We start from the raw sequence: 14,373 nt of genomic DNA, 5'->3' as shown, positions 1-14,373 counted from the left end.
CACAGCACTCAGGTGAGGTCAGGGCTTTATAAAATAGTAGCGACCAGGTGCTAGAACATAAGCAGCAGGCATCCAAAAGACACAGTGCTGATATATGCAAATATTGCAAGGCAAAACGCCAAACAAGAGTCAATCTGGGGTTGGCTTTCTTTTACTTTCACTTTTGATGGCATGCGTATAGACAACCAGTTTGCTTTCCGTTACACTAGCAACTACCAACAACAGGACACACTGTATTTTGTTTTCCATAGTTTCTTCGGTTGTTCCTCCATCCGCCATTTCCCCTACAGGGAATAGTAATGACAAAGAACTAACATTGATACTCTTTGGTATCTGGGGATAGCTACAGATAACTACAGGTGAGAACAATAGTGCTATCCTCTTGCTATTTTAGTAGCACAATAGTTGATGCACTTTTTTTGTGCAGCGAATCAAACCTTCAATTTCCCAAGAGGTTGTACTTGGTGGCAGACAGCTTTGCACAGTGAAAGCGAGGCTTATAGGGAACCAATCAAAACACTGATAATGTCATTTTTCAATAGCCATTACATTGTGTCAACATATACTTCGTGATGATGAGGAAAAGCAAAATTTTCATTCTAATTGGCTGATTATTTTTTAATTAATAAATTACTAGTTTGGTCTATAAAATGGTGAAAAATGGCAATTTTGATTTTGCAGTGTCTAAGCTGACGTCATCAAATGTCTTATTTTGTCAGACCAATGACCAGCACCTAAGGATATTCAGTTTAAAGCATCAATTCCTCACATTATTAAAGAGACAATCGGCCTATGTTTGGCATTTTTGCTCAAAAAAATGTCTTAAATGATTATTTGTTTACCAGAATAGTTGCAGCTTATTTTCTTCCAATAGCTTAATAATAGCTTGTTGCAGCTCTAGATTCAGCAAATTTAAAAGGAGCTATACACAGTTTATTTGTTTCTGGTTTCACTTGTTAATGAATGCACAACACTGCAAAAGCAGCTAAGGCTAACAGTGGGGTAACAATATGTGAACACAGCCAAGTCTGAATAAATGGAGATTTTGCTGTTCCTCCCATTCTACTGACATTGTGTGAATACATTATTATCAAAGCGACAGACTGACTCAAATCAACAGCATATGGACTTTTCCTGCTGTACATGCTGAAATACGGTCATCACATTGATGAGCATATTGTCTGCAGCCCTTTCATGGTGACAATGATGGTGACACACTTAAATCCACCAAGTACGAGCAGCACAATGAGTTGATTAGTTTGTGAGAGTCTGTCTGGTGGTGGCTGCTGGAGCGATGAGTAATTGATTTCATCCCAGGGTCTAATCAAAACACAGAGACGCTAATTAAAGTTAGAAAAGGGGTGTCCTTGCTCTCGGGCTCATATGACCGCAGTGGATGCAGCGGAGACATGTTCAAGCATACAAAGCGGGTCCTTGTGACCACAAGAACATCCACAGTTGCAAAAATGACCCTTGTGCGGAAGTGTTGCAGAGATACTTAGAGATTTATGTGATGGATGAAACGCCTGGATGGGTCCAAAAAGGCATTTAAACAAATGACCTCAAAGTAACTGCCTTTTTGTTGATGTTTAGGCCCATATGACTGTATACAAATACAATCAGACATACATCACACTACACAGTTTATTAGACAAGAACAGAGGATAAATAAAACTATCTGAGACAACCTTCATAAAAATACAGTGGGTCATACTGTAGCATTAAATAATCAGTTCCTCTTTGTAGAAATCCATTCCTCCCTCTTAAGTCTCTATCCACCCCTCCCCCACATTGCTTGGACTGGCTGCATGGGCCTCTGGCTGAAGCTGGGCTGGTGGGAAAATGGGAATGTGGTGATTAAGACTGGGCCTATATGACCTCCCAGCTAAAAATACGCTGTTTACTCAAGACCACTGCCAAGAAACTCTGGACTCGGCAGAGGGGAGAGGAAAAAAGTCATGTTTTGAGAGAGGAGGAGGAGGAGGAGGGGGGCGTGTGTGTGTGACAGGAAGTCTGAGTTTGTGACTGAAGGAGAGTGTGTTGATTAGCAAGAAATTTTATGATTAAGACTTAAGTGAGTTCTCAGTTTGAATGAAGTTACTCTGATGGTGAGACTTAGCAACATGAATTAAACGGAGCCAGTGTGTGATGGTTGGATGGTTGAAGACAGGCCGACAGACACTCAGACAGGCAATTACCAGGGGGCCCACTTCTCAACTTTTTCGCAAACACCCACATGTTTCATGCACACAAACACACACTCTGTCTGACACACACATAAATTGACACACATGAAATACAATCTGAAACTTCCGGCTCCTTCTGCCATTGCCCCACTGAAAAAATGACTGTCAAAGCATAAGGTGTGCTAATGAGAAAGCAGATGAAACAAATGGTGAGAAAGGGAGATGGAGTCCACTTTGCTTCTGGTACAGTTTGTACTCTGCTCTGTCCTGGCTATGAGAAGCAATTTAAGAGTCAGGAAAGTGGGGATAAAAAAAGTGATGATGTAAGACAGATTTGAGTGTGAGCACGCCAGGAGGGGGCAAGCTGCTTGGCACATTGTGCTGACTGAGAGACAGACAGGGGAGACCCCGTGCTGTCTGCCTGCAGAGATATGTCCATCACCCACACCCTCAGTAAGCCGCCTGTACTTGTGAGAGGTCAGTGCAAACACACAACAAGTCTATTACAGGACTCCTGAAGTAGGCCAAACTAATATTATTATTTGAAAAATGTGTTCCCAGCCTTTCCAGATCAGTCTCTGCAGCTACACATCAGTCAATTTATCAGTGCTTGAATGTGCAGATGTAATTAACATTCATATGGTGTCGGAATAATCTAAAAAATGAATTAAAAACTGGGAAACTTAACATGAACACCCCCTCAAATCAACTCAGAATGTCTAAAAACTTTTGGTACATGAGTTGTCAAGCTGATGTCAAATATGCAGAAACATGTCATATGGAAATTCATGTTCGGTTTATGGTAATTAAGTTCTTATAATTGCATGTACATTTTTTGCTCGTGTAATCTGAAAAATGGTATTAGGTTGTAACCGTTAATTGCTGTCAGTGAAGAGTGACCTAGATTAGTAAGTAAAAAGTTGTAGTAGTAGTAAAAGTAAAAGTTGTAGTAGTAAAGTAGTAAAAGTTGTTCAGGCAAAGCATTTTTAAGGGATGTACTGGTGCAGCAACACATCTCATTTAAGTGCTCTGAGCAATAAAACACACACATTTTCTTTATAGCATCAATGTTGTTTCCACATTATGTCTTAAAGCTCATGAACACACCTGTCAAAAGAACGTCTTCCCAACTCAAAGTATGGGACCATCCCAGGGACACATGAGTGCAGCATCACATGCATGTCGGTGCTCATACACTCAAAGCTCTCGATTCTGTCTATCACAGGTTTTTTAGATTTATTACAGGCGACAATTTTAGAAATCATCATTGTATCCTCTATGAGAGGGTAGAGTGGCCATCACTCAAAGGGAAATACTGTGTCACAAAGCTATCCTTAATAAGCAACCATTTCATTCATCATCACTTTTAAGAGCTACAAATATGGGATACCATACTTGTTCTCAAGACTGTATTACCTTGGATATTCCACATATGAATAGAGAGCTGTGAAAAACTGCACTCACGTATTTCACTCATCATGGGGGTTAAAACATAATAATCCACTGTATTGTGGTATGTTTGACATAAGTCTTACTTATCAAAGTAATGTCCAGTTAAACCAGTGCAGACCAATGTTAGATATCACATTTATAAAAGTCTTGTAAAAAAAAAAAAAAGAATTCTCAATACATGCATACATTTTAAAAGATTATATGTACAAAATAATCCAAAATTTTTCACTGTTACTGAAAATGTACACTAGCTTGTTTTGTTTCAAATTAAATTCTTTTAAATGATGTTTTGATCACACTGTGTCTATATGTGTTGTTCTTTTATATGAGAAAAATACTGATAATGAATAGAGCTGATTGTGCATGTGCCCTGCAGCTGTGTTTGTGTTATATAAATCCTCTTGGAAGGCTCAAAACATATAACACACAAGTTATGGTATTTTCAAAATTGCGCGTGACTATGAGTGTATACTCACATATGATGTTAGCATACTGTATATTGTTAGTACTTAATTATAACCAAACATTATAACCAGACCCCTGATTTGGCCCCCACTCAGATGTGTTTTAACAGAGGCCAGTCTATTTCCCTCCCTAACCACATCAGGCCAGCAGCATGACGAATTAACTGAGCATTACCATATTAACCTCAGTCTAGTAGGACAAACATAAATCTCTCCAATTCATCACCATCACATCTGGGGCTGTTATTCAAACTAATAGTTGAGAGTAATGTCTCCTTCTGGAAGGCTCAATTCAATAGCTCGATAAAAGTACAAAGAAAACCAGCACTGCCCTGCCTGTTACATGAAACTGAAGATAAAAGGATATGGCACCATTTGCTACATCACAATGCCCAGACTTATCAGAGCCTGGCTTGGCTTTTCCTCCATACAGCTGAACTTTTGGGCGTGTCCATTCACTGGCCAGGTAATGACCAAGCACTACAATCTCTAATCTCTGCACTCAGTGTGATGATTACAGCCAGGCTTTTAACACACTCCCTTCAAAACCAGTAGTTAATTATGCCATGTGGCCTGGGGCCACCTCCACTATAATGTAGAAGTGTCACACACACGCAGGCACACACACATCCGAGCCACACCTTTTCTGGGAGTGCTGCTGACGTAGGTCTGAGTCACTTAGTCCAGTTAGCCTGCCTCTCTCCTAACTTCTTCCCTTCCTTCTTTCCCTCAAGCCTTAAGAAACAGCACGTTCTGTATGACTGCAACAAAATGTCACAACTTCAGCTCCTCTACCTATTTCCTGATGTAGCTCTTGCCTTGTTGAGAATTGTTGCAGACCCTCGCCTATCCATTTGTGGTGTATGATAGTCCTACAGGCCGAGCTCTGTGACTCATAGCCTGTGAGTCGGCAGATGTACAGTAGAGATTGTGGATGAAGGGGATGGGGGTGGGGGTGCTGATAAGGGCACGATGCCAGAGACACAGTGGAGCAGAGCCTGGCTACATCACTGTCTGAGATCACAGCCCTGTACTAATAGTCTGGATCCAACCCTCCATGAATCACTCCTTTTCACTGGCATTAGCATTCACTTGTCAACCACATGACCGTTTGAATTTCATTATTCGTGAGACGCATAGTGGTTCCTTGTGACTGGAGGTTTGAGTGTAAAACTAGCAAAGTGATTGGATTTGTCAATCTGGAAGCTGGATAGAGTTAACCTGTGATTAGACATAATCATCTAGGTTGAGAATTGAGATATTATTGGCCAATGTGGCCCCAAACAGTCTTTGAATGGCAAAACTCAAACAGTCAAAGGGTTGATGAGTGAAAGCTGACAGTAGCATGATCCACAAGCAAACCCCTGCAGCTTGAAATTGTTGGATCATCTGTCAATACACAAGTCTGTGCCCCTTGTTCGTGTACACATGTGAGCATGTGTGTGGATTTGAGGTTAGGCACATGTGTCATGACGAGGCACATGAGGAGAGCCCCATGAGAAAACACACGCTTTTAGATGAAGTGAAAATCAAGTGATTGGCCTGTGCTTACCCATGTGCCTTACACAGAACTCCCCAACACTCAGAGGAAGTATAATAAGGAACTATTACTTCCTAAAATTCAGGTAAAAAAAAAATTTGTTTATGTCTGTCCTTACCCATTTGTTCCATTGGCTGTGCGAGTTGGTTGAGAAACAGTCACTTCAGCTGGACTCTGTCAACAGAAGAGAGAGAATAGGGTAAATAGATGATAATGCAACACAAACAGTAGTCTGTCCCTAGAACTAGTCAACAGGTTGGAGTGATCCCTCAATAGTTTGCCTTCAGTGGCCATGTTACAGTAGAGCATGCAGCCGCTCTTGGCAGTCTCAGCACATAGCTGCTCTGTTCCTGTAATGCTTGGCTTTCACTTGCAAGGGGTGAGCTGGTGGGGAGAAATACGGCCTGCAAACCAGGCTCATTTAATATAGGAGTGGGGAACAGAGGGATCATTTGTGTAATAGCTGCGTGCACCCTCAACCAGCAAACCCCAAAATGATTTTATTCAAATCAGTGATTTCTCTGGGAAAGGTTGTTAACCTAAAAATAACCCTATGCTTTGAGTTTGCACTCATAACAGGAACTGTTACCTTCATCTTTTCTATCCACATGTTTATAGTGTCATAAGTTGGTGGGAAAAGGCTGTTAGCTTGATGAAAACAAGTGGGAAAGACAAAGAAAGCTCTGGAGGTGGACTGTATAAAAATAGCACTTCGTATACTAAAATTGTGGTGTACTAATGTTGATCATTTGATTACCACAACTACAAATTTTACACATATCAGTACCTAAATGTTAGAGAAGGTATTTCTACTGTAAGCCAGCTACACATATCAAATCCCTCTTTCTTGGAAATCAGATTTGTGTGGAAACTGGAGTTAGTGCTTCTGCTGACTACAAATGGGGCAGCCACTGGCAGACACGTAAAATCAAATTTCATGGGTGGAACAATGGACTTTTCATTCCAGGACTCCCCTCGTAAGCAGAAGATGGGAAAGGATGCTTCCTTTCACAGCACTCAGGCCCCTGGATTCCCAGTGTGACCTTGGAAAACCCCATCAGACATCAGAGCTTGCCTGTGTGCAATTTGGACTGATTCCCTGGTGTGCAGGGCAATACTGTGTGTCCCCGTGGCCTGACTTGTTGTCTCTGTGAGCCACAGCCTTGAGCCAGCTCTTGTGGCTGCCCCAGCCCAGCTCGGGGGTGTTGGCCTACCTGAAACTCTATCCAGGTCAGCTCTGGGCCCCTCACAGTTCACACACCACACTTTACTACTGGTCTAACAGCCTAAGTATAGCCCTTACCCTGCAAAAAAGAGTCTACTGCTTCTTTTTGGACTGCTCAGAAATAACAAAGAAAACATGAACTGCAAATTTATAGGCTAGTATGGAATTTGTGTTATATTTTTTTTATTTATATTTATTTAAGACAGATGGACTCTGGCAAATGAGGGGAAAGATGAGGGTTTGGCTAATGAGATTTGATTAATGTTTAACTCAGGGTGAGGTACTGTAAATGTCAAACCAGACAGGCAAGACTAACTGAAAAGTGTCAGAAAGCAAACTGTGTATATAAGAGAGTGTGTACGGTAATTCCCTTTCCCTGTCAGTTCACCATAAATGATTTAACCAAGCCAACAGATCCGGAGTAGAAAATTCAGACAGACCGCCACAACTTAAAACAACCAAATCAATACTAATCACATCAATGACTGCAAAGCTGTAATTCCATGATAAAAACTAATCAGAGGATCAATAAACTAATGGGTCAGGTAGATCAAGTTAGAAATATTTTGGGTAATTCTCCACAAAACATGACAATTTACAGAAAAATAGTTTTCCAATAGAGTTAATGGGTGGTGGGATGAGGAACAAGGATAGCGTGCGATGCAGAGCCCTGGCAAAAGCTCTCCCTTTGGACGGGCAGGGGATGAATCACTCCAGACTAGAGCAGAGCATGGAGGGAAAGAGGGAAAGATGCCGTGATGTGTTCGTTCCGTGGCTGACTTCCGCTCTTGCCCCCCCCTACCCCTCTCTCTCTTTCTCTCTCTCCCTTCAGCTCTCCTGGGAGACTGAGTAACCAGGAGGAAATGCTTGGGCTCCGCCAGTGTCGGCCTGAAGACCAGATGTGTGGCCTGGAGGTGGTGAGGCAGAGACGCAACGGAAACCAAATATAAACCAGCGTACCGTGACACCTCTGAAGACAGAGGGCAGCAGTGACGGTTAATGGGACCTGCTCTCAGCAAGGCCCATTTGTTCCAAGTAACAGGATGTGCTGCGGTGCTCCAGCCCACACTTACAACTGTGCCGGCCTAAACGCTCTGCGGTGCTAGTTTATTGGTAAACGTGACTTGACCTTGCATTATAACTGAATAAAGTCTGAGTGGAAACATGGAAAGAAGAGAGAATGACGGATGTCCTGTCCTAAAATTAGTGCCTTGCTGTCCCAACACTGGAGGCATTCAGCTCAGTGTGACTGTTTGGGCAGCTGTTGGAGAGCAGTTTCTTTTGAATGAGGACTGTAAATATGCAGGGAAAGGGCTCTGACATGGCCCTGTGCTCTTAAGTGCCAAGCCTACACAAACGTCAGCACTGACTCATGATTCCAACCTCAGTGAGAAAGAGTCCTGGCAAAGAATAGTGTGTCGCCTATGGTTTTGGTGCTGCGGATGCTACACATCGTGGCATCCTCTGGCAGCGTGTTGGAAAACAAAGCTGGAGACCGTGGTGAAGGTTTTGGATGTCTTCAGCGAGGGAGACTCCACCAGAACTGTGGGTTACTGTGGTCATCCCTGGCAGGAGCTGGATAGAGGCCTACTAAATGGGGTATTTCAGTGTTATGAAGCCCAAAAGAGACACACATACACCCAGGGAGGTCTGACTTGCTCACTGAAAATGTGGCTTGTCAAGCTCTGGACCAAATGGGGCTCTCTGGGTAAACGATGGAACGCAGCCCTGAGGGGCTTTCCCTGGGATTCATTGTGGGCCATCTTCAACCCTACGCCCGTTAACACCACGGAAACCCAAACAGTATCAGTTAGATCTGTATATTCTGAGGGGAGGGGCTGTGGGGTGCATAACGAATAGCGTTGCTTAAGAGGGGGGTCAGCTGATGATATTAGCTTAGAGTGGTTCAACTGTGGGTTTAATTATTGGTTCAGTGTGAACTACTGACACAGAGTTACAATACCCAGCATAAACCAGTGACACAGATCAAGAGGAAACAGGATTTGGGGAAGTGGGCTAATTACCTGCACGTGTCAGGGAATCAATACCTTCACAACACCTGGGTGGACTAAAAACAAAAAAGTTTTGTTTAGTCCAAAAGAGCAGTTTACTATGGTTATTCGGTAAAACACTGTCAATTACATCAGCCAATAAAGAGATCCCTCCCATTAAGAAGTAATCTGATAAACTGAACAGGCCTAACCACATGATAGATTAGGACAGAATGTTCGTCAAAGGGAAATTCAGCACTCAGATTAATACAGGCAGACTATTATCTTATGGCTTTTTAAGTCAATTCATATGTATGCGTATTTACGACCAATAAATCAGTAGAAACAAGACTCTAAATAGTGATGTAACTCCACTGTGGGGAACAGAGCTGATAATGACAGAGAAGTATTATGATTTTAAAATGTGTCTGTTTTGCACTGCCATACACAGTTAAAATGCAGCAGTGTCCTATGCGACCTATCTTCTAGAGAGACTAAAGATAGGCCAGAACGCAATCAAAGTCACCGTCTCACGAAGCCACGTTCTTCTCCAAACAACACATCAACAAACCAATAAACCAACGTCAAACCCAAGCCACCCAGAGGAACACAATTCTGCAGATGGAGCACAGGTTACTTTTTAATGAGGGACCCGGGAAAGTTACAGGAAAAGGAGATCTCTGCGTCTCACTTTAAGAGGCCATCAGGCGTCTCCTGTGGGACGTGTTACTATGATCTTGTATTGATTGTGAATATGGAGCACAGTTGTGTTACTTTGACCGCCGATGGCCGGGCAGATGGTACATTATGACCAAGACAGGGATATTTGCCAAGAAGAAGAGTGCTACACACCAACACCTCTCTGGATCCCCCTGAGCAACAGATGTTGCTCTTATCTGGCAGTTGCTGGTAGACTTTTGTTGAGGCAATAACTGTGTAAAACTTATCTGTTCCCAATGTTTTCATGCAAATTGCGGAGGTGTTGCACTGGTTGGCTGCAAGCAGACAAAAAGCCCAGTAAGTAGATAAGCAAGTAGTGGCTCCAGGTGGTACACCTTTCATCTACAAGGCCATGGCATTATTGTAGGTCATGTCTCAACAACACTGAATACTCAGATCTATGATGTAGAATAACACTTGATGCAAATTAAGCTTGAGTTAAAGGAAAAGGATTTCTAAGAACCTTAAAATTAGTGAATTTGATGTGAGGAAAAGCCCACAGTTCCAATAGATATTGAATGGTGATTTTTTTCTAAGAGACTGCACATAAAGAGCTGTACATTGGGTCATACAGATAGAGCCTACCTCAATTCAAGGCAACAATGCCCCCTCACAAGTGGGTGGACAATGCTGAACTCTCTGTGCCTGATCAGATGACTAACATTACAGAGAAGACAAGGCCGCAGTCTTATTTGCAATTGAGCGGACAGAGGCCAAACACACAGGATCACTTCAACACACTGGGTTTTGCAGCTTGCATCAGAGAGTGTATGTGTGTGTTAAGTGTGTGCGTGTGTGTGTGCGTGTGTGTGTGTAAGATTGCCCAGTGTTCCCCAAGCTTCCAAGACCATGCAAACCTAAACGTCAAATGGGACAGCAGCAGCCAGTAGTAGATTCTCTGTCCTGCATCAGTGATAAGAGGCTTGCATTGAACATTTTAATTGCCACAGACAACAAAGTTAACAGCTAACATATGAATACTGTAGCGTGCAGCCTTAAAATAAGGGCAAGCTTGTGTACACAGGTTGCATTGCTTATCACACCTTGAAGTTCCAGTCCATATTTACTTTTTAAAGGTAATCATATCAAGAACTGTAACTATATCTGTGAAAAACTGAAATTATGCTCCTGAAGTTGAGCCTGTTTTATGAAATGTTCAAAGTATAATGTGCGTGTCTACAGTCTCTACTTGACATTTAAAATGTGTAAAATTATGCTGTGAACTGTGTATGCAAAGTATTCATGCACAGGAGTTGCAGTCAAGTGCAGGTGGAGAGTTTTTACCCGTCCATTGGGAGTCAAGTCCTCCTTGTTGCGCAATTCAAAAGACTCTTCCTCCTCTTTCTCCCCATAGTCCCGTCCGAGCAAACTGAAGCCCTGCCTGCAGCACAGAAACCAGCAAACTCCTTGCAAAGGCATTCAAATGAGGTTAAGTGTGTCGTCTTCTGCTATCCAGGTCGGTGAATTCAACATTCACCGTGCTGTCTCGGCCGCAAGTAACTCCAAGAGCTGCGTGAGAGCATACAGAACACCGTCTCCATAGATATCCAGCGAGGAGGATGAAGGGTAGCATAAGCTTACTCTCTCCTTTCTGTCAGAGAAAATGTCTAGAAATTGGCCATGACAGCAGTCATACTCCAGCAAAACCAACAACAGAGGACCGGTTCAAAGAAAATTTCCTCTCTTCCAGGACTCCTGCGCTCGGGACACCTTGCTGTCCCTGTTTTAACAACTTTACGCGACCGAAGTAAAACAAAAACACATTTAGTTTCCAAAGCTGGCACTGAAGGTTAAAAACACACCGAGTTGAATGCGCTTGACAAGAGCGACACTGCTGCTGTCAGCGTTTTATAAACACATTTGGTGAGTAAGGTAAAAGTGCACCTCTGTAAAGCACCGACTGTCTGACTTGTGAGCTTGAACAAAAGCGTGCTGCAGCTGGGACAGGATAGTGTGGGAGGAGCGATCTCGCCCACCGACCTCGCGTCTGACTCGTGATTGGCTGACCACAGACACTCCCCGAAATGGCACGCCCATGACACGCCCCTCCACACTGACAAAGTGTCACACGAACTTTGATGGTAGATGATAGTAATCAAAACACCGTGATGTCCCAGCAACACTCATTTACCAGCTGCCTGTAGTGCTCATTAGTGAAGATATTATTTTAAATCACAGCTGTAGTATTCACAAAGGGAATTATACTCAACAGTGACTGTAAATACACTCAAATTATGCTTGGTCTTTTGCATTTCCTGCCTTGTCCTCTGAGTCTTATGCCATAATACTAGTACAGTACAGGTACAGATAAGAAAATCACACATCTAAATAGCCTTTATGTGTAATTAAAGGTCGAGTGTGTAGGATTTATGGGGATATAATAGCAGAAATGGAATGTAGTGTTCATACCTATGTTTGCATAAGTGTATCCACCTTATTTTTCACGGAAACACGGAGGCAAAACAGAACGCAGCCAGCTTCCGTTTTTTTTGTGCGACACTTCCGGCCCAGCACTCTTACCACTGTGTAAATGGGAATCGCCTTGTTGTTTACCTTGCTGAGTTTAGCTATATATATGTATATATCACATTTTTCACGTCACTATATCACCGTTTAGACTAAGACTAAGTTTAGACTGTAAAGTCTATAAACACAATGACTGAACAAACATTAGTATTTTCTCTGTGTGTAATTAATAACATGGTTATCGTAGATTAGCTGGGCTAACCGTTAGCTGTTAGCCGTTAGCCGTGTCTGTAATAACTCACTAAACTCACAAAGTGGCCCGTGAAAAAAATATTTTCTCCAGCGGATGTCTTAGTTACAACATGATTGAGCTAACTGGAGTAGTTTCATGTCGTATCCGACAACGGGAGGCTTTTAACGGATGACGATCCTGATGTTAGTTTTGCTGCTAGTGTTAACGTTAGCTGTCCCTGTCAGCTGCAGCCACTGATGCTTTCTAGACATCGTGATTTCCCAAAACTGAATAAATACCACACACAGCAACACAAAACTGCTTTGCTAGCTCAATCATGTTGTAATGGCTGGATGGTTGATGCGTACATGCTGATTCAGGTGCTATCAGAGCCGATCCGCGCATCACTATGGCTTAATGATCAACTCAGTCAATTAAAACAACCCGTCCTGTGTTAGGAGTGTATGTCGCTGACAGAAAGAAAGAAAGAAAGAAAGAAAAAAAAGGGGAAAAAAGATAGAAAAGCAGCGTACACCTCACATATTTATTTCTCACAGTTGCGCACACGTTTGGCTGGCATGCAGAAGCACCGTCTGTGTGTCGAGGGTGCCAGCCGCAGCTTCAGCTGCTCAGGTAGAGAGGCTGTGTAGCCCGGTGTGTTTTTTCACTGATTCGGTTCTGCAGGTTCTCTGCTGGTACACTGGAGACGGGGATCAAGCAGTTTGTCGCACTCGGGATAGATTGTGCTTTTTTGGTTCATAGTTTATGACTGACGTGCGATTTATTCGCGTTTAGAGGGAATAAATTTCCGTTATAACGGAAACGTGGGCACAGTTATCTATACAAAATATACAGACTAACTAACTAACTAACTGACTGACTAACATAAACAACTGAAAATTGAAAAAAAAAATTAGCTTGCACCGTTAGCTCCGGTAAGGGAAAGCATGAGGGAAAGCGGCTGACCGGAAGTCACGCACAAAAAAACGGAAGTTGATCACTATTCAGCGCCACGCCCCCGTAGGAGACTTGAGGCAGCTCTGAATGTATTGTCGTCAGTGAGGAAAATGAACGTAATCACAATTTATGGTCAATTCTTTAGCCCTGTAGTCACTAAAGTAAATATTGGGTTCATTTTCCACAAGCCACACATCTTACCAACATTCTGACGCTAAAGCTGCATTTTTCATCTGCACAGATCAAGAGAAAGTTAACTTTATTTGAGCCCTGTCCATCTCAGAAAACAAGTTCTCGCGAGATCTCGTGATCTTGATAAACAGGCGGTAAAATCACAGTTAGCTTACAAACAGTTATTTACCGCTAGTAATAAATAAAAAATGCCCAAGCTTTGTGCAACAATAGGCTGCAATAATAGGAAGAATGTATTTTCATTCCACCTGCTTCTCGATCTGCATACACAGACATCCACAGAGCCTCTGTTCAACACGGTGGTGGGGGGGGGGGGGTTGAGGGAGAACAGGCTCTGATTGGAGGGAGAGCTAACCACGCCCACTTAGGAGACAGGAAGACTAACCGTTTTTTTAACATTGGATAAGCCTACAGTTGGGTATCTCCCTTCATCCAGTATCTCTGCCTGTGTATATCTACATAGAGGACAGGTTCTCTTCCACGGAGTCAGCCATGTTGTTTCTACAGTAGCCAAGAATAGACAAATCAAACACTGGCTCTAGATAGGGCTATTCACATTTTTGTGTCAGTCACTGTAGTTCTCCTACATGGTTGGCACACAGGAGAAGTTTAGGTTGTCTGCAATTTGCAACCTCACTATCAAATGCCACTTAATCCTAAACGCTAGACCTTTAATATAGAAATCAGTTTGTAGTTCCTTTACTGCACTTTATGGTGGAGGAAGTACTCAGATCTTTTATTTAAGTAAAAGTGGCAATACAACACCTCATTACAAGTAAAAATCCTGAATTCAAATTATATTTCAGGTAAAATACAGATTATTAGTATTAAATATTAAGGAGTGTTAAAGGTCAAAGTTTCTCATCGTACAGAATGTCCCCCATCAGTTTTATTTTTATTATTATATTATTGGATCATTATTATTATTGATGCATTAACCATTAAGCA

The 14,373-nt window shown here is 42.4% G+C and overlaps 1 protein-coding gene across 1 annotated transcript in view; it reads right to left on the bottom strand.

The window, feature by feature from the left end:
• The window catches only part of plekhh3 (pleckstrin homology, MyTH4 and FERM domain containing H3), a 38,931-nt gene extending 27,440 nt beyond the window's left edge, over positions 1-11,491 (bottom strand). The window contains exons 1-2 of the mRNA XM_033645226.2: positions 10,863-11,491; positions 5,761-5,816 (exon numbers count right to left, since the gene is read on the bottom strand). Of these exons, the coding sequence (XP_033501117.2) occupies positions 5,761-5,816; positions 10,863-10,997 (191 nt within the window). The 5' untranslated portion in view covers positions 10,998-11,491. The remainder of the gene's footprint in view (positions 1-5,760; positions 5,817-10,862) is intronic.
• Positions 11,492-14,373: the final 2,882 nt, after the last annotated feature.

Source organism: Epinephelus lanceolatus, chromosome 18 (assembly GCF_041903045.1).
Source record: "Epinephelus lanceolatus isolate andai-2023 chromosome 18, ASM4190304v1, whole genome shotgun sequence".
Taxonomy (NCBI): Eukaryota; Metazoa; Chordata; class Actinopteri; order Perciformes; family Serranidae; genus Epinephelus; species Epinephelus lanceolatus.
This window is presented reverse-complemented; position numbering and strand designations above follow the sequence as displayed.